This window comes from Rana temporaria, chromosome 5 (genome assembly GCF_905171775.1).
Source record: "Rana temporaria chromosome 5, aRanTem1.1, whole genome shotgun sequence".
Lineage (NCBI taxonomy): Eukaryota > Metazoa > Chordata > Amphibia > Anura > Ranidae > Rana > Rana temporaria.
Genome location: NC_053493.1, coordinates 316,342,632 through 316,370,390, shown reverse-complemented (window position 1 = coordinate 316,370,390; position 27,759 = coordinate 316,342,632). Strand labels below are relative to the sequence as shown.

General features: G+C 43.5%; 1 protein-coding gene across 1 annotated transcript; it reads left to right on the top strand.

Moving 5' to 3' along the window:
- Positions 1-19,598: 19,598 nt before the first annotated feature.
- Positions 19,599-27,328, top strand: SNAI2 (snail family transcriptional repressor 2). Its single transcript, XM_040354177.1, has 3 exons — positions 19,599-19,797; positions 21,963-22,502; positions 26,287-27,328. The coding sequence occupies exons 1-3, from the start codon at positions 19,719-19,721 to the stop codon at positions 26,466-26,468; spliced, it is 801 nt and encodes a 266-aa protein (XP_040210111.1). The 5' UTR covers positions 19,599-19,718; the 3' UTR covers positions 26,469-27,328.
- The last annotated feature ends 431 nt before the right edge of the window (positions 27,329-27,759 follow it).

Sequence of the window (27,759 nt, the reverse complement as noted above, 5' to 3'; positions counted from 1 at the left end):
TAAAACTATCCCCTATTTTGTAAACGCTATAACTTTTGCGCAAACCAATCAATAAACGCTTATTGCGATTTTTTTTTACGAAAAATATGTAGAAGAATACGTATCGGCCTAAACTGAGGAAACATTTTTTTTTATATATATATTTTTGGGGGATATTTATTATAGCAAAAAGTAAAAAATATTCATTTTTTTTCAAAATTGTCGCTCTATTTTTATTTATAGCGCAAAAACTAAAAACCACAGAGGTGATCAAATACCACCAAAAGAAAGCTCTATTTGTGGGAAAAAAAGACGCCAATTTTGTTTGGGAGCCATGTCGCGCGACCGCGCAATTGTCAGTTAATGCGACGGCCCCGGGCTTAAGTGGTTAACCACTTGCTTACTGGGCACATATACCCATATACCCCCTTCCTGCCCAGGTGAAATTTCAGCTTTCGGCACTGCGTCATTTTAACTGACAATTGCGCGGTCGTGCGACGTGGCTCCCAAACAAAATTGACGTCCTTTTTCCCACAAATAGAGCTTTCTTTTGGTATTATTTGATCATCTCTGCGGTTTTTATTTTTTGCGCTATAAACAAAAAAAGAGCGTAAATTTTGAAAAAAACACAATATTTTTTGCAATAATAAATATCCCAATTTTCTTAAAAAAATAACTATTTTTGTTCTCAGTTTAGGCCGATACATATTCTTCTACATATTTGTGGTAAAAAAAAATCGCAATAAGCGTATAGTGATTGGTTTGCGCAAAAGTTATAGCGCCTACAAAATAGGGGACAGAATTATGGCGGACACATCGGACACATTTTTGGGACCATTCACATTTATGCTATAAATATGCAGGATTCGCGGCCGTCAGGCACGCGCATAGGCACCTCAATGATGCGGCGGGCACGGAGAAACCGAGGATGTCAATAGACGTCCTCCTGGCATTGTAGAGCCACCTTGTGGCCATCAAAATACAATGGCCCGGGCTCCAAGTGGTTACGTTTGGTTAGCGCCAGTGCCATTTTATACATCCTTCCTGAGGACTGGTGAAAATATTTTGACGGCATACTCAATATGTGGCCAAACCAGAGTTTTTAAAATGGTAGAATTATAGTCTTATCTCTCGAGTAGATACTCTTTTTAATGCATACTAATAGTCTGCTAGTAGTGCTTGCTGCAGCTTGACATTGCATGCTATTGCTAAGTCTGTGATCTGCCAGGACCCCCAGAGTCCTGCTTTCACATTTTTAGCCCCCAAATGTAATATTTAAAATTTTTAGGTTTTAGACCTCATTTACAATCCAGGCCCGGATTCACGTAGGAGCGCGCATCTTTGTTGCGGGCGTAACATATCCTATTTACGTTATGCCTTCGCAACTTTGACAGGCAAGTGCTGTATTCTCAAAGCAAAGTTGCGGCGGCGTAGCGTAAATAGGCCGGCGTAAGCACGCCTAATTCAAATGTGGAAGATGAGGGCGTGTGTTATGTTAATTTATTGTGACCCCACGTAAATTACGCTTTTTACGAACGGCGCATGCGCCGTCCGTGAAAGTATCCCAGTGCGCATGCTCCAAATTAACCCGCAAAAAGCCAATGCTTTCGACGTGAATGTAAATTACGCCCAGCCCTATTCGCGAACGACTTACGCGAACGACTTACGCAAACGACTTAAAACGTGAAAAATTTGACGCTGTTCCGACGTCCATACCTAACATTAATACGCCTCATATACGCCTCATAGAGCAGGGGTAACTTTACGCCGGAAACTGCGTCGGCCGGGCGTACGTTCGTGAATAGGCGTATCTAGCTGATTTACATATTTCTAGGAGTAAATCAGCGTTCACGCCCCTAGCGGCCAGCGTAAATATGCAGTTAAGATACGACGGCGTAGGAGACTTACGCTGGTCGTATCTTAGATACATTTTGGCGTATCTGATTCTAAGAATCAGGCGCCAAGATACGACGGCTCTGACTCAGAGATACGACGGCGTATCTGGAGATACGCCATTGTATCTCCTACGAGAATCTGGCCCATAGTTTTTATCAAGGTCTTCTTCTAAAGCTCCTATATCCTGCTGTAAAGTTATTACCCTGCGTACTTTTGTATAATCAGCAAACAATTGAATTTAATTATTTATACCAATCTCTTTATCATTGATGAACAAATTAAACAGAATTGGTCCCAGGACAGAGCCTTTGGGTATCACACTTAAAATTCCAGACCATTCATAAGATACACTATTAATTACCACCCTCTGAATGTGTCTTGTTTCTGCTCAAATGTTTGCACAGTCAATATCTGGATAATTGAAGTTCCACTTGATAATAACATTGCCCTGCTTTTCTGTCATTTCCAGCAGTGAGAGGAGATCAGTCTCCTCTTCATTCTTTAGGTTAGGGCATGGTTGCAGAAGTACAAGTCCCATCATGCCCCTGCTTTGGGAGTCATGTTTGTAATTGTCAGCCTTGCAATGCCTCATGGGACTTGTAGTTCCGAAACAGCTGGAGGGCCACAGGTTGAGGACCCATGGGTTAGGGTGTCTGTAGCATCCACCCAGTAAGAAATTGGAAGTCGAGGCTTTTCCTAACTATGCTTAAACCTGCTCCGATCCTCCTTCTAACACCTATTCTAACTACCCTGTAAAAGAAAGATGCTTATACTTACCTATCCTGAGGTCACTGCAGTTCAGTCATGTGCCCCCCCCAGTGGCTGGCTTCAGGGGAGAGCGGAGATCGTCGACAACAGCTGAAATGCTGGTGCAGTAATGCTATAGGCTTACTGAGGGGCATTAGTTGTCAGCTGTCTCTCCTCTCCCTTGAAGCCGCTGGTGGGGGCTGATCATGTGACCAGACCAGAGCACCTTCAGAATTGGTAAGTATAAGCATCTTCCTTTTACAGGATTGTTAGAATAGTAGTTAGAAGGTGGGTGAGAGCAGGTTTAACCCCCCTGGCGGTGTTCCCAAGTCTGACTCGGGGTGAGATTTTTTGGCTACGATCGGTAACCCTGAGTCAGACTCTGGCTCGCCTCGCTGCAGCCACAGACAAAGTTACTTACCTTGTCCCTGGATCCAGCGATGCCACCGCGCTGTGTGAGCGAGCGAGACCTCGCTCGATTCACACAGCGTCCTCCTGTGCCGCCGATCTCCGTTCCCTGCGACGTTACGACGCACAGGAGCGGAGAACGGCGCCAAATTCAAACACCTTACATACAGTATACTGTAATCTTATAGATTACAGTACTGTATGTAAAAAATACACACCCCCCTTGTCCCTAGTGGTCTGCCCAGTACCCTACATGTACTTTTATATAATAAACACTGTTCTTTTTGTCTGCAAACTGATCAGCGGCATTTGCCGGCAATTGTCAGCAATGGCACTGTCCTAATCGGTGCGACGCCACATCTGCGGCGCTGCACCGATTTCAAAAAGTAGTTCCTGCACTACTTTTTGCGATTTCGGGCCGTGATTTACATTAAACCCTGCACAGATGTCTCTTAAATCGCGGCCGAAATCGCGGCAAAATCGGAGCCGCGAAATCGCGGTAAAATCGCGGTTTTACCGCGATTTTGAATTCGCAGCAGTGTGAACCTAGCCTTAATGTCAAAAATGGTTTTAGAGCAACTAGAAAACAGCGATAATAAATTATAATCACTAGCAGAATTGTGCAATAGCGATTTGTGGGAAAATTCGTCATAAAAATTTTAAAGTAATGACAGCGACAATTCTGCAACTGAGCAAATTTCAGTGATTTTGAGTTGATTGCATTATTGAATAATTTTTATTATAATGATATTATTATTTGTTATAATTATTTATAATTATTTATTATATTATAATTTATAATTTTGTTTTTAAAAAAAAATCATAACCGGGATGCCTACTAGACTCTTGTTTGGTCAGATTTAAGTGAGTTATTCCTAAGAATTACAGGCCTACAGTATAAAACACCAAATTTCCTTGCAAATAATGGTACCGCTTTTAGCACCTTTTTTCTGAAATAATCGTACCGCCAGGGAGGTTAAGCATAGTTAGGAAAAGTCTGGAATTCCACTTAAATTTCCCTTTTCTTTCTTACCTTTGAAGCTCCAGTCACAAGGATTCCACCTACTCCCTAGCCCTGCTAGCAACGTCATCCCTTGTATTTACTAGCAGATAATTTTTTATATACAGGAACCTCTCCCTCTCTTCTGCTAACCCTGTCCTCCGATACAAGTAGTGCCCCCAAGCCAGTCATGGGAGCTGCTAAATCAAGTTTCTGATAGCCCTATGTAGTCTTCCTCATGTATCAGCAGTTCTAATTCTTAAATTTTTTTAACCAAACTCCTAGCATTTGATAAACATGCCTTTTAATTGTGTACAGGGCAGGCGCATATTATTTTCTCCTCATTTGTTGTGAGGCTGCAGTAGTATTTTGCTAACTTATTCGCCTTGGTTTTATTTACTCTAGTTACACTACAAGTGTTGCCCCAGTAGCACCCTCTGACCTTCGCTCACTTCCAGCTAAAGCTTCCTCTGAAGTTCTTGTAAGTGTCTGCAAAGTAATAGAGAAGAAAAAAATTAGTTTGACCATTTGACAAAGTGCTGTGTTGTTGTGATGTCTCGTCATGTTTCAAGTAAAGCTTCTGAAACACTAATGGTGTAGACAATTCTATATTATATGAAATCATCAGGTAAATGGTGAGTGGGCCTCAGGTCAGAAGATTAGGACCCATCAAAATTACTTTCCGATACAGGTATGTGCGTACCCTGCCCTGGTCCTGAGCTGGAGAGGATGTGAGGTGTCCTTGACCAGCTCAGTGGGCGCTGGTGGAGAATTGAAGCTGCTGACAAGTGCCTACTCACCAACAGCAGAGATAGCAGGTGTTCCGTCAGATATGGTGACCAGTCAGAATTGGTAACGGAAGTGATGTTACCTCGCACCATCTTTCTACACACCGCACTCCTCCACAGAAAGAATACACCGAGAAGGGGGCAAGCGGACATCTTGTTGAAAGGGACAGAACACATGTAGTGGAGAGAAATATGCTGCTCACCCCGGTATATATAACAGAAAAAGTTTTCCCAATTGGGGTTTTTTGGCAGCTCAAGTAGACAAAAATGAGTTCAATGTAATAAAAATGTATTTATTCACATATAGTCAGAAGACGGATTAAAACTCTGCTCTTTTGATGTCATGAGACATGAAACATCATGCGCCCAGAGGCGATTCAGTTCGCATGTGCCGCGCTATATAAGTTTTTCATTCATTCATTCATTCATATATCAAAAAAGGGGGAAGGGATATTGGATTGCATAAATAGAACATGAGTTGTGGCATAGCAGAAAAACATAAAATACATCTGATGTTTTACAGTACACAACAAAACATTTATACAGCTATTAATGTGTATTGCATGCATAAACGGTGTGCTAACGTGTTTCGACCCTTAAGGTCTTCTTCAGAGGTTTATTTGTGTTGTGACTGAAAGGGAATATACAAAAGAATTACATTAAACATTTCATAAATTTGTAATCAACCCATTTAAGATCACCCACCACTCTATTCATATAGAAATACCTTTCGTTGGAAAGGGGGGGGGGGTTGAAAAAGGGAAGGGACGACAACAAAAACACGGCATTGTATTCGTACAATAAGAGAGAATAAATTAAATCGATCATTTACCGTTGATGAAATGAGGAGTGGTCTCACTGTAATTTTGCTATAGTAGATAGAGGTGTCCAATAGCTCAAAGATCGCTCCAATTCTCGGAACTCATGCAAAGGTATCCACGCCAGATGCCAAGGGTCCCGTGTGACACAACAGGGGGTCACCCTCTATAAGCGGGGCCCAAATGGGGCAGGCCGGCAAGTGGGGGAGGAAAACAAAAAAACAAAAAGGAAAAAAAAAGGGGCCTGCAATGGAATAATACAGCGGACATCTTGTTAACCCACCAGAGTTTTGCATCTGACAGTTATTTTTAACAGTAAACAAAGCATATATGGTGAAATACAGTATTTAGAAATCCAACGGACTGTTTAGATGTTTAATTTTAAAATCAGCAGCAAACCTGCTGATCTCACAGATTTGCTAATGTGACAGAACACCACTGCTTTTATAATTCAACATGTAAACTGTCCGATGAATTTCCAAATACAGTAAAACCTTGGATTGCGAGCATAATTCGTTCCGGAAACATGCTTGTAATCCAAAGCACTTGTATATCAAAGCGAATTTTCCCATAAGAAATAATGGAAACTCAGATGATTCGTTCCACAACCATTTATTCATAGGTCCTTCAGTTTATAGTCCATATAAAAATATTATAATAATGTGATAGGTTGTGTAACCCTAAAATGTTTATCAACAACTGGAAGCCTCCACAAGGGGATTAGAAGCAAAATCCAGCAGGAGCTACAGAGTGTACAATAGAAGAGAGGCGCGTCTAAGTGTAGCAATATGTTGCTAAATGTTGTACCTTCATTAAATGTAACCATATTCTACATTTAGAGGCGCCTCTCTTCTCCTTTATACTCAGTTGTGACTTGATTCTACTTGTATATCAAGACATCGCTTGTATATCAAGTCAAGATTTAAAAAATGTTTGCTTGTCTTGCAAAACGCTCTCAAACCAAGGTTTTACTGTACTGTATTTCACTATATATGCTCTGTTTCCTCTTAAAAATAACCACAAAATGCAAAACTCCGGTGGGTGTAACAAGATGTCCGCTTGCCCCCTTTCGGTGTATCATTATTGTGGAGGAGTGCGGGGTGAAGCAAGATGGCGGCGACAGAACGTCACTTCCGTAACAATTCTGACAGGTTGCCTAATCTAAGAGAACACAGGAAAGCAATAACAGAGGACTGGTACGGAAGCTTAATGAACCCAGTTAACATAGAGTGCTGCATCAATGTGATTGGGCATGAGTATTGAGACCACAATTAGGAAAAATAGTACCAGTAGCTGAAGAGGGTGTTGAAAATTTCCATAATCATTGTGATGATGGTCCAGCAGAAACTTGATAATGACATGGACAGGGATGAAAAGCTTACTTTTTGTTTTTGTTGTGTTGTGGTATGATGCACTGCAATAAGACCTGAATTTGAAACAGAAGCACTAAACAGGTAAAATGGTTCTCCTACAACAGGTGTCTCCAAACTGCGGTCCGAGGGCCATATGTGGCCCTTTGCTAGCCTTCATCTGGTCCTTGGGCACTATTCCTCCCACTGACACCAACAATGGGGCACTATTTCTTCCACCGATACCAATGATGGGATACTATTCCTCCTACTAATAGGAACAGTACTCCTACTCCTATTGACCACCAACCCTAAGGCCATATTTTTTCTCACTTATGCCAGACCTGTGACATTTCCTGCCCCTGCTGGCCACAATCTGGCCCTCCTCAAGTCTGAAGGACAATAAACTGACCCTTTGTTTAAAACGTTTGGAGACCCCTATCCTACAGTATATGAATGCCAAATACTGAACGTCTACTTGAGCATAGGTGCTCATCCATAACTGATGTGAGGAGTGGCTCTGTTTATTGTATTGAGGGGGCTATGGATTTAGCCCTTTCCAACTAATCATCAATAATATATCAGGCTTTACAGTGCACAATACAATGGAGGCTGGTAGATCAATGCTAACCAAACAGATTTGTTCATACACACGCACAGCCAAATCTGCATGGTCCATTAGTCTGGCAGCTCTGCCACAATGCCTGGATCATTAGAGGGGACGCAAGAAAACCAGACGGGACCAATAAACACCAACATGCTGCTATACTTTCCTTGCCAATTCCAACTATGAGCACTTCTCTTGTGCCCACAGATTGCACAGTGCTTTTACATAATTGTTTCTTATTTCAATCATTTTTGTTAAGATTAAATGAAAAAATACAGAGGAAAATAATAATGTAATAATAATGTAATATAAAAATGTGGCAAAGTCTATACAGTAATTGTATTATATATATTAAATGGAAAAGAAGAAAATAAAAAGGATGGTAAAGCATTTTTTATCATAACTAGTTTCAAATCATTTTTAATATTTTCTAAAGTATACTGTGGGAGTTAATTACACCATTCGTCTTGCTTCTCGGTTTTATTATTTCAAGTTCTGACCTCAAACTTTCTCAGATTACCATTATTATCATTAATTATTGTAGGCTATCCCAAAATGCAGAAATTATATAAATACAATTAATTACATCAAAACTGGTACCAGAATCTTTTATAAAATGTTCTAAATGTTTAAAAATCTCATTAAAAAAAATAATTGTTGTAGTTTTTAAATTACTGTATTTATTGGCGTATAACACTCACTTTTTTACCCTGAAAATAGAGGGTAAACTGTGCCTGCGTGTTATACGCAGGGGGCTGTGGATAGTTTTTTTCCCTGAAACTTCCCTCTGAAAGTTAGGGTTCGTGTTCTACGCCTGTGCGTGTTATACGCCGATAAATACGGTAATTTATTGTGATTCTGCTGCCTATTTATGTGAAATGTCATGCTGTGCTGTGAAAGAAAACCATTTAGCCACTTCCGGACCATCGCATGTACAGTTACGTCGGCAGAATGGCAAGGACAGGCACATTGGCGTACCTGTACGTCCCTGCCTAGACGTGGATCGCCCCCCCCCCCCCCCCCCCGTACATGCGGCGGTTCCAGTGGCTTCAGGAGCAATCCGGGACGATGGCGCGGCTATTCGTTTATAGCCGCCCCCTCGCGATCGCTCCCCGGAGCTGAAGAACGGGGAGAGCCGTATGTATAGGGGAGACTCGATCGATGATGACAGTCCTACAGCCACACCCCCCTACAGTTGTAAACACACACTAGGTGAACCCTAACTCCTACAGCGCCCCCTGTGGTTAACTCCCAAACTGCAACTGTCATTTTCACAATAAACAATGCAATGCAAATGCATTTTTTGCTGTGAAAATGACAATGGTCCCAAAAATGTGTCAAAATTGTCCGAAGTGTCCGCCATAATGTCGCAGTCACGAAAAAAATCACTGATCGCCGCCATTAGTAGTAAAAAAAAAAAAAAATAATAAAACTATCCCCTATTTTGTAAACACTATAAATTTTGCGCAAACCAATCGATAAATGCTTATTGCGATTTTTTTACCAAAAATAAGTATCGGCCTAAACTGAGGGAAAAAAAAATGTATATATGTTTTTGGGGGATATTTATTATAGCAAAAAGTAAAAAATATTGCATTTTTTTCAAAATTGTCGCTCTATTTTTGTTTATAGCGCAAAAAATAAAAACCTCAGAGGTGATCAAATACCACCAAAAGAAAGCTCTATTTGTGGGGAAAAAAGGACGCCAATTTTGTTTGGGAGCCACGTCGCACGACCGCGCAATTGTCTGTTAAAGCGACGCAGTGCCAAATTGTAAAAACCCCTTGGGTCATTTAGCAGCATATTGGTCCAGTCCTTAAGTGGTTAAATAGGAAATGTCTTGTATTTAACTTACCCTTGGTACCATTCAATAATTGTTAAAAAAAAAAAAACAGGAGGGGGTGATAACCCTTTTAACACATTACATGACAGTTTAGACACCTCAGTAATTACAAATGCTCTGCAACACTTTAATACGCTCCTATTCTTCTCTTGGAGGTGAGCACCACTGGATCAAAAAGCACAAACAATGCATTAAGAGTATCACTTCCAGCCTACTTGGTAAAAATCCGGTAATTGCAACAGCAGTCGCATGAGTTCACCTACGAAAATGGATCACATTTTTCTTTTGCACTTGCCTTGGTTTTTCCCAGATTAAGAAGTTATGCAGCCTGACAGTAAACTAGACCTGAACAAGTCCTGACAGATTGCTGAAGTGTTTCCTTTCATGTTTCTATTCCAACACCTGTCGCGGAAAAGGCTGGGGTGGTCTTCCTGAAGCTTATCTGCGTTTGCTTTTCTTTCAGCAAATCGCTACTGATGAGTCAGGTATTGAGAGACTGGAAATGGCCTTGAAGGACAGATCTGACATGGAATGTTTTATCGTGGCGGCAGGAGATGGACTTGAACTAAAGGAATGAGGACAGTAGTTGAATAATAAAAAAAAAATCTCATAGCATGTATATGTAAAAGTCTATTTATTATTTCCGAACACAACGTGAGTATATTACAGAGCACGGCAGAGAGCATAATGAAGCATTCATGTCACCATGTCTGTGAACTTAAAGTGGAACTAAATTACAAAAGTGAAGTCCCTCTAGTTCACTCCCTCCTCCCAGCCTGTCCGTAAGTTACAGGTTTTTTTTAACCACTTAAGGACCGGACCAATATGCTGCCTAAAGACCCAAGGGGTTTTTACAGTTCGGGACTGTGTCGCTTAAACAGACAATTGCACGGTCGTGCGACGTGGCTCTCAAACAAAATTGGCGTCCTTTTTTCCCCACAAATAGAGCTTTCTTTTGGTGGTATTTGATCACCTCTGCTGTTTTTATTTTTTGCGCTATAAACAAAAATAGAGCGACAATTTTGAAAAAAATGCAATATTTTTTACTTTTTGCTATAATAAATATCCCCCAAAAACATATATATAAAAAAAATTTCCCTCAGTTTAGGCCGATACGTATTCTTCTACCTATTTTTGATAAAAAAAATCGCAATAATCGTTTATCGGTTGGTTTGCGCAAAATTTATAGCGTTTACAAAATAGGGGATAGTTTTATTGCATTTTTTTTTTTTTTTACTACTAATGGCGGCGATCAGCGATTTTTTTCGTGACTGCGACATTATGGCGGACACTTCGGACAATTTTGACACATTTTTGGGACCATTGTCATTTTCACAGCAAAAAATGCATTTAAATTGCATTCTTTATTGTGAAAATGACAGTTGCAGTTTGGGAGTTAAACACAGGGGGCGCTGTAACATTTAGGGTTCACTTTGTGTGTGTTTACAACTGTAGGGGGGTGTGGCTGTAGGACTGACATCATCGATCGAGTCTCCCTAATAAAAGGGATCACTCGATCGATGCGCCGCCATAGTGAAGCACGGGGAAGCCGTGTTTACACACGGCTCTCCCCGTTCTTCAGCTCCGGGGAGCGATCGTGACGGGGCGGCTATAAACAAATAGCCGCGCCGTCGTCCCGGATCGCTCCCCGAGGCTTACCGACCGCCGCATGTACCGGGGGGGTCCCGATCGGACCCCCGACCCACGTCAAGCAGAGGACGTACCGGTACGTACATGTGCCTGTCCGTGCCATTCTGCTGACATACATGTACATGAGGAGGTCGACAAGTGGTTAAAGGGGGGAGAGTACTTTTGGGTACTTGCTACCACTTCTGCAATTCTCTACTGGTCAAGGATGATGGACACTAGACATGTGCATTCGTCCCAATTTCTGGGATTTTCGCGTTCGCTTTAACAAACGATAATGAATGAGCAGAGTCCGAAATCCGAAAGATCCGACATAAAAAATTATTTATTTTCATTTTGTTGCGACAACAGTTCGATATAGATAGAAGATTCGACATGGCGGTGACAATAGCGATCTGTGTCTATTGAATCTGCTGTTGAATTATTATTATTATACAGGATTTATATAGCGCCAACAGTTTGCGCAGCGCTTTACATCAGGGAAGACAGTACAGTCACAATACAAATCAATACAGGAGGGATCAGAGGGCCCTGCTCGTTAGAGCTTACAATCTAGAAGGGAGGGTCAAGTGGAACAAAGGGTCTAGATTCGATAGACACAGATCGCTATTGTCACCGCCATGTCGAATCTTCTATCTATATGGCCCCATACACACAAGAGAATTTATCCGCGGATACGGTCCAGCGGACCGTTTCCACGGATAAATCCTCTCAAAGATTTCCGCAGATTTCTATGCGATGGAGTGTACTCACCATCGCATTGAAATCCGCGCGGAAATCCTCTGGCGATGACGTGTCGCGCCGTCGCCGCGATTATGACGCGGCGACGGGCGCGACGCTGTCATATAAGGAATTCCACGAATGCGTCAAATCATTACGACGCGTGCGGGGAATCCCTTTGGACGGATGGATCCGGTGAGTCTATACAGACCAGCGGATCCATCCGTTGGGATGGATTCCAGCAGATGGATTTGTTGTGCATGTCAGCAAATATCCGATCTGCTGGAATCCATCCCAGGGGAGATTTATAGGCGGAAAAAGATCCGCTGGCGTGTACACACCATAGGATCTATCCGCAGAAACCCATTTGCTGGGATTTATCTGCGGATGGATTCTATGGTGTGTACGGGGCCTATCAAACTGTTGTCGCAACAAAATTAAAATAAATCATTTTTTATGTCGGATCTTTCGGATTTCGGACTCTGCTCATTCATTATCGTTTGTTAAAGCGAACGCGAAAATCCCAGAAATTCGGAATGTGCCTAACCTTAACTCTATTAGTCCAAGAATACTCGACATAGAGAGAAAAGATTCGACATAGAGAGAAAAGATTTGACATAGAGAGAAATGATTTGACATAGAGAGAAAAGATTCGACATAGAGAGAAAAGATTCAACATTATAGAGACATAAAGATTCGACGAAGCAGCTAAAAACATACGATCGCCACGAGCGGACATTTATAGGTGGATTTAAATAGACCGCCGCATCTTTGCGGCGGCATAGCGTATCGTATTTACACTACGCCGCCGTAAGTTAGCTAGGCAAGTACTGAATTCACAAAGTACTTGCCTGCTAAGTTACGGCGGCGTAGCGTGAATAGGCCGGCGTAAGCGCGCCGAATTCAAATGAGGATGTGGGGGGCGTGTTTTATGTAGATTAACTGTGACCCCACGTGATTGAAGTTTTTTACGAACGGCGCATGCGCCGTCCGTGTACATATCCCAGTGTGCATTGTGGCAAAGTACGCCGCAAGGACGTATTGGTTTCGACGTGGACGTAAATTACGTCCAGCCCTATTCACGGACAACTTATGCAAACAACGTAAAATTTTCAAATTTCGACGCGGGAACGACGGCCATACTAAACATTACTAGTCCAGCTATTTGATGGAATAACTTTACGCCTGAAAATGCCTTATGTACACGGCGTATCTTTACTGCGACGGGCGGACGTACGTTCGTGAATAGGCATATCTAGTTATTTACATATTCTACGCCGAACGCAATGGAAGCGCCACCTAGCGGCCAGCCTAAATATTGCACCCTAAGATACGACGGCGCAAGCCGTCGTATCTTAGATAGGTTTAAGTGTATCTCTGTTTGAGAATACACTTAAACTTAGGACGGCGCAGATTCCGAGTTAGGTCGGCGTATCTACTGATACGCCGGCCTATCTCTATGTGAATCTAGCTATAATAGTCAAATGCTCCTCCCATAGGCTATAGAAGAATTCTAATGTTGATTGACTAGTGATAATAATTAATAAATATAATTATTACTAGTCATGCAACATTAGAATTCTACAATAGCTTGTGGGTGGAGCATTCGACTAGAAATGTATGATTGCGGCATCGTACAGTTTAGCTGCTTTGTCAAATCTTCTTAGAACATTCGACATAATTAAGGTTGAATCTGCCATTGAAGGCTTATGGTATCTGTCGAATGTTCTAAGAAGATTCGACGAAGCAGCTAAACTGTACAACGCAGCAATCGTACATTTCTAGTCGAATGCTCCTCCTATAGGCTATAGAAGAATTCTAATGTTGGTTGACAAGTAATAATAATTTATAAATATAATTATTACTAGTGTTATACAACATTAGAATTCTACTATAGCTTGTGGGCAGACCATTCGACCGGAAATGTACGATCGCGGCGTCGTACAGTTTAGCTGCTTTGTCGAATCTTCTTAGAATATTCGACAGACACCATAAGCCTTCAATGACAGATTCGACCCTAATTCGGATTTTCGGACGAATGCATTTTTTAACTAAACAAAATAAATAAAAACGAATTTCGGGAGTTACTAAATAAATTTATTTTTTGGACGAAAATTTTATTCCAAAACTAAATATTTCAGTGTGCACATGTCTAATGGACACACCTTGTCCTGCCATCTCCTGCAGCCTCTTGAGACTCATCACGTGTCCTAGGTGGCTTCAGGACTATTCCCAGAGTGCCATGCCAGCTTGTGCATACACAGTGGGTTACATAGGTTGTGCGCAGCCTATGGCATTAGGGTGTGCACCCCAAAGCTCCAACACATATGCTTTTGACATATTTACCGGCCTCTTCCCCGCTCTCCATCATGAAACAATGGGAGAAAGGGGGAGCAAGGGATCACATGGGGGACCCGGGCAACAGAAGGAAGAGGAACAGGGAAAGCAGGGGTGGCATATATTAGTACCGATCCCCTATATTTTCCTCCTGTGGCAGCTGAATGTTGACAAAAGGAAGAGGAGGAGAAGCCTACTTTCATCTGCTGCAGGAGGAATATACAGATCGGTTCCACTATATTCCACCCCCGCAGCCTCTCCTATTCAGGTTTAAGACGCCCCTTAAAGTTGAATTATACCACTACTATTCTTTATACTGGCTTTTGAAATGTACAAATGCAGCAATTTAGAAACTGGATGAAAGGTTTATCACCAGGAAACACCTTTTGAAAGATACAAAGTGCATTTTATATACAACTGTATAGATTAGACCAAAATGAGGGACATATGAGGAGTAAAAAGGGACAGAGGGACATTGTTGCAAATCAGGGACAGTCCCTCAAAATCAGGGACAGTTAGGACATATGGCATATCCATCCATTTATATGCAGTGGGTTCCCATATCCAAGATGGTGGCACCAGGGACCGGCAGCAGTAAGAAGAACCAACTGAGGGACGACAACACTGGCCCTCCGGCACTGGTAAGTATCTCATTTGTAAAAGTCAGCAGCTACAGTATTTGTACTTTTAGGACTAGTTCATACTAGAAGTTGTGGGGCAGTTGAGTTGCACTTTTTTCCCCCCTCCACTTTTTCCGCCCTCCAGCCGCAATGCTTTGCTTCATGGCTGGAATTATACCCCGCTGCTTTCAGCGTTAGTTAACGCCCACTGAATGCAACCCATTGGGGCAGCTCTGGAACCGCGTGACTTGGGGCACATTATTTCAGGATTCAAGGGGTCAAAGCAGGCAGTGAGGCGGTATCAACGCCTCCTCATTACCTGTAAAATACTCTCTGAAGAGTGATCTGATTGTAGATCACTCTTCAGAGAGCAAAGCTCATGTGAATGAGCGCTTAAAAAAAACCTGTAGTTCCTCTTTAAAGCGGGGGTTCACCCCAAAAAAAAAATTAAATTTTACACACATTAGATCCAGCATAGTAAGGGCATTTACATTCAGCGTTTTTTTTTGCTCTGTACATACCTTTATAATCTGTTTTTCTCCGGGGCTTTCCGGGTTCCGATGACTTCAGGACTGGGCGTTCCTATACTTTTGTTGGATGATTGACGGCTTGTGAAACAGGTGACCTGTAGCACAACGCGCGTCACCAGATGTCGGTAAATAGCCGAGCTGCAAGTCGGCACTATACGGCGCCTGCGCAGTCAGCTCTACACGGCGGGCGCAGGCGCCATATAGTGCCGACTCTTAGCTCGGGTATTTCCGGAAATCTGGTGACGCGCGTTGTGCGACAGGTCACCTGTTTCACAAGCCGTCAATCATCCAACGAAAGAATAGGAACGCCAAGTCCCGCAAGCATTGGAAGCCCGAGGCAGGGATAGGAACGCCCAGTCCCGGAGTCATCAGAACGCGGAACCCCTGGACCAAATCAGAATATAAAGGTATGTACGGAGAAAAAAAAACCTGCCAAAAGTATATGCCCTTACTATGCTGCCTCTAGTGTCAAAAAATCGTTTTTAGGGTGAACCTCCACTTTAAGAGCTTGTTCACAACACAATTTCTGCATTCCAAATGCATTTTTGCATACACATTTGCACACTTTTTATGTGTTTTTTATACAAGTTTTCAATGCGGTTTTTTTCTCTTTTCTTTTGACACTTGAAAAATCTTTGTTTTCATTAGGACAAAGTGCATTTCGGTGCGTTTACACATGCTTCGATGTATTCCAGTCTAAAAAGAATGCAACAGGTTGTAGTTCTGTTGAAACCACTGGAACTAACTGAATTGGTGTGATTTATGGCCATTGGAATACATGGAAAGCACTGCACATTTTTTGACGCAGTTTTTAAAATGCATGGAAAGCGTCTGGGTCAGTGATGCGAACCTTGGCACCCCAGATGTTTTGGAACTACATTTCCCATGATGCTCAACTACACTGCAGAGTGCATGAGAATCATGGGAAATGTAGTTCCAAAACATCTGGGGTGCCAAGGTTCGCATTACTGGTCTAGGCCAGTTTTTGGATAGAGTACCTCTTAAAGGAGGGTTACCCCTGTCGGTTTTTATTTTTTTGGGGGGCGGTGAGGAATTTTGCCATCTGTGTCCCATCGGGAACATTTCCCTTTACTTACTGTTGGCGCTATATAAATCCTGTATTATAATAATGATAATAATTTCCAAAGTGAGAGAAATCCCTGGTCATCACTACAGTCACCAGAACTACTACTACAGAGTACTACTGCAAGGAACGAGTGCTACCCGCTTAGGAATATTCTGGAAAATTTAAATACATAGAATGAAACATGGCCAAGAGAGGGCAGAATATGTAAAACACATGAAATTTTCCTAGATATTAAAGTGAGTCCAACCAAAACGTTTTTTTGGATAACACGTATTAGGATTTCCCTGCACTCCTGGCCCTGTTAGAGAGATTTCCTCTAAACTACTCTGATGATGACAACGGTGACCATTGAAATGTCAGAGGAAGCTCTTAAGCCGCGTACACGCAACCGTTTTTCATGACGAGAAAAATGCAATTTTTTAACCACTTAACCCCCGGACCATATTGCTGGTCAAAGACCAGGCCACTTTTTTTGCGATTCGGCACTGCGTCACTTTAACTGACAATTGCGCGGTCGTGCGACGTGGCTCCCAAACAAAACTGGCGTAATTTTTTCTACACAAATAGAGCTTTCTTTTGGTGGTATTTGATCACCTCTGCGGTTTTTTGTTTTTGCGCTATAAACAAAAATAGAGTGACAATTTTGAAAAAAAAAATTATTTTTTACTTTTTACCATAATAAATATCCCCCAAAAATATATATTAAAAAACGATTTTTTTCCTCAGTTTAGGCCGATACGTATTCTTCTACATATTTTTTGTAAAAAAAAAATCGCAATAAGCGTTTATTGATTGGTTTGCACAAAAGTTAAAGCGTTTACAAAATAGGGGGTAGTTTTACGTAATTTTCTTTAATATTTTTTTTTACTAGTAATGGCGGCGATCAGCGATTTTTTTCTGGTACTGCGACATTATGGCGGACACTTTTGACACATTTTTGGGACCATTGGCATTTTTATAGCGATCAGTGCTATAAAAATGCATTGATTACTATAAAAATGCCACTGGCAGTGAAGGGGTTAACACTAGGGGGCGAGGAAGGGGTTAATCATGCTCCCTGGGTGTGTTCTAACTGAAGGGGGGGTGGGACTGACATGGGGAAATGACAAATCGCTGTTCATACATTGTATGAACATACGATCCGTCATTTCCCCCCCTGACAGGACCGGGAGCTGTGTGTTTCTGTAACGAGCGATTGTGGGTGCCCGACGGTGATCGCGACCGCCGGGCACACGCTTCGGCGTCAGTGGCGAGCGGGGGGCGCATGTGCACGCCCCTATTGGCTGCTGGGAGAGGTGACGTATAGCTACGTGCTCTCGCCCAGCAGAGCCGACCTGCCGCCGTATAACTGCGGCGGCTAGTCGGCAAGCAGTTAAATTGCTCGTTAAAAAAAATCATGTGTAGGCTCCAGAGAATTTTTCTCGTGGAGAAAAATGGGCATTAAAAATTTAGAACATGCTCTATTTTTTCTCTTCGTTTTTCATGTCGTTGTTTTTCTCGATGTGAAAAATAGTCGTGTGTAGGCTTTAACGACGGGGAAAAAAACGCACATGCTCAGAAGCAAGTTATGAGACGGGAAATTAGCATAATCAGCCCAAAAGGTGGCGCCATTCGAATGGAACTTCCCCTTTATAGTGCTGTTGTACGTGTTGTACGTCACCGCGCTTTGCGTGAGCATTTTTTATCACGATCGTGTGTATGCAAGGCAGGCTAGACAAGAATTGCGTTGAGAAAAACAACGTTTTTTCCATGACATTAAAAACGGCCGTGTGTACGCGGCATTAGAGCCGCTTCACACCATAATGCATACATTTGTACATGCGTTCTTGTATACTCCTGCATGGTGCGTTTCAAAACAGTGTCAAGCAGGCAGGAATGCTTAGAAAGTACACAGAAATCACACGGCACCAAACCACAAGGTACTGCGATTTCATGCGTTTTGGTGACTACATTTGTTAGCTGTATGGGGGTCCATTACTAATTAATGGCAATTGCGCACATCTTCAAATCGCGTTCCTGTGAGGTTTGGGAAGCTTGAATGGAAACGTGCATTTCCCACTCTGCAAATGGTGTGAATGGGCCCTTAGAGCTTCATTATAGACGCAGCAACCCTTTGAAAAGCGATTCACAGTGGATCCCTTTTCAGAGGGTGTTTGACATGTAGTGAGGAGGCATTCATGTTTTAACCCCCAAAAGCCTGCACTTGAATGGGTCACCTCTGCAGGTGGTACTGCCCCCCTAAACAGAACAGAATCATTGTCTCTCCTCTGCAATGCATACTAAGCTCGGGGTTCTTATGAAATGTCTTCACTGATGATCGTACCCAATAGAATTCTGATCAGTAAAGTTTCCCAGCTGTGTACAGTTTAGTGTCAGTAATAATGTCAGTGACAGTTCTATGATCGTTACTTCCCCATGCCGGACGTGTATACTGACAATGATGACACACAGTGTACAGTGTACAGCACAGGGAGTAGAGGACCGGAGTACAGCGACACACACAGTGTACAGCATAGGGACTAGAGGACCGGAGTACAGCGACACACACAGTGTACAGCACAGGGAGTAGAGGACCGGAGTACAGCGACACACACAGTGTACAGCACAGGGAGTAGAGGACCGGAGTACAGCGACACACACAGTGTACAGCACAGGGAGTAGAGGATCGGAGTACAGCGACACACACAGTGTACAGCACAGGGAGTAGAGGATCGGAGTACAGCGACACACACAGTGTACAGCACAGGGAGTAGAGGATCGGAGTACAGCGACACACACAGTGTACAGCACAGGGAGTAGAGGATCGGAGTACAGCGACACACACAGTGTACAGCACAGGGAGTAGAGGATCGGAGTACAGCGACACACACAGTGTACAGCACAGGGAGTAGAGGATCGGAGTACAGCGACACACACAGTGTACAGCACAGGGAGTAGAGGATCGGAGTACAGCGACACACACAGTGTACAGCACAGGGAGTAGAGGACCGGAGTACAGCGACACACACACAGGTCCCTCCGATCCCCGTCCGCACAGCTAAGGATGTGACAGCCCATGACACTCTCCGGGGAGGAGCTGTACCCGCAACCCCGCCCCTTCACTGACAATCATTGGATGGTCACCCCGAACCCCCTCCCACCCAACTCCGCACGCTGGATGTATGAGAGGGCTCCCCGCTATAGAGGAGGCGATTGGAGGAGCCGATCGGGCCCCGCCCCTCTGCACTTCACTCAACTATTTACAGCACTTTTCAAGAAGCCCGAGCAGAGACCCTTCATCCATCCAGTGTGCGGACAATGTTATAGGGAGCGGACCGAGGAGCCCTTCTATCCCCTCCCAAGATGCCGCGATCCTTCCTGGTCAAGAAACACTTCAACTCCTCCAAGAAGCCCAACTATGGGGAGCTGGACAGCCACACAGGTACTTACACCCTACCTACCTACCTACCTCCATCACCCATTCACTCCTAGGATCACTTATCTACTTCTACCACCCATTCATACATAGAACGCCTATGATCACCTACCTACCTCTACCGCCTATTTATACAGAGGACTCCTAGGATCACCTACCGGCTACCTCTACAACTCATTCATACAGAGAACTCTTAGGATCATCTACCTACATCTACCACTCATTCATACAAAGAATTCTTCTGATCACCTACCTACCTCTACCACCCATTTATACAGAGAACTCTTAGGATCACCTACCTACTTCTACCACCCATTCATACAGAGAACTCCTCTGATCACCTACCACCCATTCATACAGAGAACTCCTCTGATCACCTACCACCCATTCATACAGAGAACTCCTCTGATCACCTATCACTCATTCATACAGAGAACTTCTATGATCACCTACTTACTTCTACCACCCATCCATTGAGAGAGCTCCTCTCATCACCTACCTACCTCTACCACCCATTCATACATAGGGCTCCTTTGATTATCTACTTACTTCCACCTCACATTCATACAGAGAACTCCTCTGATCACCTACACATCTCCCCCACCTATACATACAGGTGGCTTATCTGATCACCTACCTACCTACATCCACCACCCATTTATACAGAAAACTCTTCTGATCATCTTCCTCCATCATCCATCCATACAGAGAACTCCTCTGATCACCTACTGTCACCTCCCATTCATACATAGGGCCCCTCTGATCACCTACCTACCTCCACCTCCCATTCATACATAGGGTCCCTCTGATCACCTACCTCCACCTCCCATTCATACATAGGGCCCCTCTGATCACCTACCTACCTCTACCAACCATACATACATAGGGCCCCTCTGATCACCTACCTACCTCCACCTCCCATTCATACATAGGGCCCCTCTGATTGCCTACCTACCTCTACCAACCATGCATACAGAGGCGATCACCTACCTCTCCATCATGAATTGAATGAATGGATTGCTGTGTATAGTGATGATGTACAGCTCAGTATTCATGTTTTCTCTGCTGATCACCAAACGTTTCTCCTGTCTGGAATGGATCTCTTGGTATGGAGTTGGTGTACAGCTCAGTGTTGTTACATATGAAATAAGAAGGGATGTGTGGCTTGATTTCTCAACTGATTCATAGGGGGGAATTTCTAAAAACCAGAACAGCTGCACATGACAACCAATCAGCTTCTACCTTCAGGCTCGTACAGTTACGTTTTGAAAATGAAAGCTTGAGGCTGATTGGTTGCCCTGCACATCTGCTCCAGGTTTTGAAGTTTCCTTCTAATTGGCAAACTTTTCTAGCTGATCCGAGTTCCTGGATTACATTGTACAGTGTTAGCGCTCAGCGTTTCTACATGTGAAACAAGCGATATAGCGTCTCTAGTGATCATATCTCAGGTCATAGCAGGGTTCTTCTGATCATCACACTTCTTAGTTGCTTGTTTGTGTATATGAAAAGTGCTGCAAAGTGGAGCTTACAAAGACTGGAGCAACCAGAATCTGGAGCATCCAGATGTGCATGGCAACCAATCACTGTCTAGCTTTCATTTTCAAAGCTTCACTTGGCAAGCTGAAGCTAGATGCTGATTGGCTGCCATGTACATGTTTCTGGCTGCTCTAGTTTTAGTAAATCCCCCAGGTGTGCCCTGATTTCTCTCCTGGGAACCATACACAGGAATCTTTTCTTAGTTCTTAGAAGACTTTGAATGACTTTATATACAGTGTTAGTGCGCAGCTCAGTGCTAATAATATGAAATAAGTCATGTCTTAACTTTTTCGCTTATATATAGAAGTCTTCTGATTCTTGTCTAGTTCTTCCAAGTTTCTGGGTGACTTTTTAAAGTGTTAGTGTGCAGCCCAGTGTTAAGCTTTTAGATTGCAAGCTCCTATGACCAGGGCCCTTCAGATCCTCGTAGTGTTGTAACTCGTCTGTCTTCCTCTACAGTAAGTGCCTTTCACACTGTATAAATGCTGTAGTAAGCACCGTGATTGCCTACTGATGATCATAAGCTTTTAAGACTGTATTTTTCAAATGTCGTTGTAATTTGCTATAAATACCTGTCACTATATTGTTTATTATTCTACATACTCATTATTATTGCATGCCTTCTGTATCTCCAGTGATCATCTCTCCATTCCTATATGAAAGATACCCGGTGTCAGTGATCCCCCAAGCAGACATCCTCAGCACGGTCGCCTACAGCCCTATCACAGTTTGGACTAGCCTGCTCCCTCCGCCCCTGCCCAATGACCTGTCACCCCTGTCGGCCTACCCTTCATCGCTGGGACGCGCCAGCCCCCTTCCCCAATCGGACGGCTCATCCAAAGACCACAGCGGCTCAGAGAGCCCGATCAGCGACGAGGAGGAGAGGATCCAGTCCAAACTTTCCGACCCCCATGCCATAGATGTGGAAAAGTTTCTATGCAGCTTGTGCAGTAAGACCTACTCCACCTTCTCCGGGCTGGCCAAGCACAAGCAGCTCCACTGCGACGCTCAGTCTAGGAAATCGTTCAGCTGCAAATACTGTGAAAAGGAGTACGTGAGCCTGGGAGCGCTAAAGATGCACATCAGGACCCATACGTTACCTTGTGTGTGCAAGATCTGCGGAAAGGCGTTCTCCAGACCCTGGTTGTTGCAAGGACACATCCGAACTCACACAGGTAATAGGCTGCGCACTTTACTCATTAGCAGCGGGGAATGTTGGGAATGGCTGCAGGAATAGGATGTATTCAATGAACTTGTACTTGGTATTGAAGTAGGTCATGGGTGCTCAACCTGTGGCCCTCCAGCTGGTGCAGAACTACAAGCCCCATGAGGCACTGCAAAGTTGATAGTTACAAGCTTGACTCTCAAAGGCTGAGGCATGATTGGAATTGTAGTTCAGCAACATCTGGAGGGCCACAGGTTGAGCACCCATGTAGTAGGTTGTCAAAGGGTTCACAGCGATCAGTGTGTCCCTAATAGTCATTGGGCATGGACTATGGAAGCTGGACTGTTACCCATAACGCTTAATTTCCATGGACGTTTTTACAGCCACTTTTCTGAGCGTTTTTTGCAGCTTGAAAACGGCTCTCCATGTTAGTCTATGGTCTCATGCCCACCATGACGTTTTTGAGCTGTAGATGGCTGAGCCATTTTTAAGCTGCAAAAAAAAACCAGGACCAGTGCGTTCTGAAGCTCCAGCGTTAGAGCTGTAAAAACGCCAGACGTTAAACGCTACCGCTGTGTTTTTGAGCTCCAGATCAAAAAAAAAACATGGACAGGCGTTTTTAAGCTGTAAAAAAAGGCTAAAAACGGCCATGGAAATGAAGCCTTAAGGTTGATTTACTAAAACTGGAGAGTGCGAAATCTGGTGCAGCTCTGCATGGTAGCCAATCAGCTTCTAACTTCAGCTTCTTCAAATAAGCTTTGACAATAAAACCTGGAAGCTGATTGGTTTCTAAGCTGCACCAGATTTTGAACCCTCCAGTTTTAGTAAATCAGCCCCATAGTGTCCAGTCCTTCATATTTTTTAATTCAGTTCCATTGTGGGAAATGCACTTTAGCCCAGCAGCTCAGTATATTTTGCAAGCACTGTACAAGTAGCACCATATGATCTACAACAGGGATCCTCAAACTACAGCCCTTCAGCTGTTGCGGAACTACACATCCCATGAGGCATTGTAAAACTCTGACATTCACAGACATGACCAGGGCATGATGGGAATTGTAGTTCCTGAACTAGAGGGTCGTAGTTTGAAGACCCATGATCTACAACAAGTGCAAACATTTTGGGGACACTCTGTTGGTCTTGTAAGGCATTCTCCAATCAAGTGACTTCTATATAGTTGTATACTGGATACTACACACTGAGGCTGGTCATCCATTCATTTTGTTTTGATCCTGAACTGATAACCCTTTCCACACATCTGATGTTGGATGGGGGAGTCACTCCTTCTGCTGGTGGGAGCCTTCCCTGTCTGCAGAATACAATGATCAGTGTTTCCCACTATAGCCGGCAGCATTGATCGTTCGGGAAAAACCCAACAGGCTAGTTGATTGATAGATCGACTTGTGTACAACCGGCTAGCCCAGTCGAGGGCAAACTCAATCACAGGCATGACTCCTAGAGGCAGAGGCATGATGGGATTTGCAGTTTCACCACCGAGATTGCCCACCCCTGGGCTAGCCCATACTGGGATCGAAAGTCTGTCAAATTAAAATTTTGATCCATGTATGGCAAACATAAGTCAATTTGTAAAATAATGAAGAGAGGGCGCACCAACTTTGCGCATTACCCAAGTAATTACTTGGGTAATGTGCAAGGTTGGTGCGCCCTCTCTTCATTCTTTTACAGTGTTTCTATTGGGTATCCCCAGTGCCGGCCCAAGACATTGTGCTGCCTGGTACCAAAAATGAAATGCTGCCCCCCCCCCCCCCAAAAAAAAATTACGCCCACCAAAATGTCCCCACATCCATTATTTTATATCATGATAACTAAAGTGGACCTATCATGGCTCTTTACATGTATATAGGAGTATAACGAGGACCTGTTATGGTTGTTTACATGTATAGGAGTATAAAAAGGACCTGTTATGGCTCTATTCATGCAATTAACCCCACAGTGGAGCGGAGCTGGCGGAATGGGATGGCGTGCGGGCGGCAATTTGCTGCCCCTCTGAAAGTGCTGCCTGGTACAATGGTACCATCGGGTCCCGTGGTAGGGCCGGCCCTGGGTATCCCCTGACCCTTGGAGGGCAGCAAGGCCTGGTCATGTACTGGGAGCCATAGGAATTCCAGGCTTCTTTCATTGCCATCGCACTACTGTTGAGCGCAGGAGATTTTGTTTGACTGTGATAAGTTATTTTGTGCCAGGTTCACCCTGGAGGACCTGAGCAGTTCTGTTCTGTAATGCAAGCTGTTGATTCCAAACTTCAAAGAGCACCTATTTAATACACTTAATTCTGTGAAAAATTCAGCAACACTTTAGCATTGTATTAAGAGCTAGTAAAGTCTATTTGCTGCAGGTTATTGCACTTTGTACATCACCATTGCCTTTACTTCTAACATAATAAGGTGAGCAAGTGGGTGAGATTTACTAAAACTGGTGCAAACAGAATCTGGTGCAACTGTGCATAGAAACCAATCAGCTTCCAGGTTTCATTGTCAAAGCTTAAAGCGGTAGTTCACCCACAATCCCATGATGTTACCATCGAGACAGGCATTGTAGCGCGAGCTACAGTATGCCTGTCCCGATTTTTTTAACCCCGTACTCACCTCGTAGTCGTCCATCGTAGATTCCGGCTCCCGCGGGGAATGGGCGTGCCTATGGAGAGGGAGGATGATTGACGGCCGGCCCTGGCACGTCACTCTCCCCGAAGACAGCCGGAGTAGGTCTCGGCTCTTCACGGCGCGTGCGCACAGGCTATGCGCACGCGTCGTGAAGACCAAGCCTATTTCGGCTATTTCCGGAGAAGCGTGACGCGCCAGAGCCGGCCGTCAATCATCCTCCGTCTCCAGAGGCACGCCCATTCCCCGGTATCTTCGATGGACGACTACAAGGTGAGTATGGGGGGAAAAAATTCGGGACAGGCATACTGTAGCTCGCGCTACAGTGCCTGATTTAAAGGTAAAAGAAAAAAATTTTTTTTTTTTTACTGTCGATAGGGTGAACCCCCGCTTTAACTGAACAAGCTGAAGTTAGAAGCTGATTGGCTACCATGCACATCTGCACCAGAGTCATAGGCGTGCACACAGGGTGTGCCTTGGCACACCCTAATCGCCCTGTGCAGATCCCCCCTGCTGCAGAGTAAGAGCCAGTTCACACACAGGCGGCACGACTTTGGGGGCGACTTGGCAAGGCGATCTCAAGACGACTTGAGAGGCAACTTGCAAAATGACTTTTGTATTGAAGTCAATGCAAGTCGCCCCCAAAGTCGTACAGGAACCTTTTTCTAAGTCGGAGCGACTTGCGTCGCTCCTATTAGAACGGTTCCATTGAATAGAGCGGACCGCGACTTGTCAAGCGGCTGAGTCGCCTGACAGGTCAGGTCGCCCCTGTGTGAACGGGCTCTAAGACTGGGGAATCTCTGCCTTCAGTCCTTTTCTCTATCTCAAACATCTCACATCAGGGGTCTGTTTAGACCCCTGATTTTTCACCAAAGCCTCCCAGTGGGGCTCCTGAAAAATTGTAAAATATATATATATATATATATATATATATATATATATATATATACACGCATGTGTGTTTGAGCTTTGGGGCGCACACCCTAATACAATAGGCTGCGCACACCTATGTTCTGAGTGTTCCAGTTTTAGTAAATCCCCCCACAGTGTGTAGCTAGACAGTCTTTTCCAGTGTCTTCCTCTAGTGAATACCTCACAGGACTTTCCTAAGAAAATATACATATGTATTGAGAAGCTTTTTTTTTCTTAACACAGTATCTGTTTGTTTCCTTCCAGGAGAAAAGCCCTTCTCATGCCCACATTGCAACAGAGCTTTCGCAGACAGGTCGAACCTAAGAGCCCATTTGCAAACCCATTCAGATGTGAAGAAATATCAATGCAAAAGCTGTTCCAAAACTTTTTCCAGAATGTCCCTACTGCACAAGCACGAGGAGTCTGGCTGTTGCGTAGCACACTGACACTCGGCAGTCAACACATGAGCGCACGCTGTCGGATCAGTCAGGACTTGACATGCCTTATTCAGGGTTCCTTTACACAGCCTGGGGACAATCCTAAGGTCCTTTACCTCTGCCTACCAAAGAATCAAACCAAAGCCATTTTTACCATGGATTTGACATTCCGAATGGGGAACGGCACCTTTCAGCATTGAAGCAAAAGCCCTCTAAGCTTCAGATTTATGTGACTTTTGAGAAAAATGCCTACAGAGATAAAGATCAAATTCTTGCCTAAACCATTTCAGCCGGATAGTATTTTCTTTCACAGTGCCTTAATAATTCTTCAGAATCTCAGGTGCCTTTTTTTTGGTCAGAATTGTTTTATATTATCACTGTTTTGCTATGACAATGAACATTCGTAAGACTTTACTTCAATGCAAACGATCAAACCCAAATCATATGGCCAAGTTAAGAAGTTCTGCCTTAAAGGACACGTGCCTTAAGAAAAGAAAAAAAAAATGTACATTTTCTGCACAGCAAAAACTTTTGATATTTTACATATTTTTTAAATGGGAGCAAGTGCAAAAATCGAGGGTTTATGGGAGGGTTAGGTTGTAGATATTGAAGTGCACAAAGAAAATGCCTTGTACATTTTCAGCGGTCTCTGCATACAAACCCTCTGCCTTTTTTTATAATAATTCTGTAAAATATGTGAATATATTGTAAATGGCTATATTTTTATATATGTTTGTGTGTGTGTGTGTGTGTGTGTGTGGGAATGATGCGTAAAGCTGCGTGCAGCTTTCAGACCAACTTGAAGAATGAATGGCGTATATGTTTTCTAAGTCTTTTTTATAAAAGAAATAAAATAATTTTTTGGGATATTTTTCTTGTGTTTGTTTATATGTAAAGAGCAGAAGTGCTTGCAAATAAATAATATTTCTAAGAGGCTGGTACATCGCCTTTTATACCCATGAGTAACGGGCAGTACTATTGGGTTTTGGTGGGGGGAAAAAACACGCCCTTCCAGTATTGCCCCAGTCCCTGTGATGCTTACTCGTAGCTACGAGTAAGCATCACAGGATACGAAACATGTCAGCTCTTTTTTCCTAATCCACTTCTTGGTTGACTGCATGAATTTTGGCTGTTTTTTCCATTTGAATTTTTGTTCTTTTTTCATGTTTTGAATAAAGACATCGTTTTTTGAGGAGTGCGGCGATCCAGGATTTTTCTTTCATCCAATGCGTCCTGGGATGTTGGAAAGTCTTGCATGCTACTTTAGGGGCCATTGGCCTACAGTTTTCCATTCAAGTCA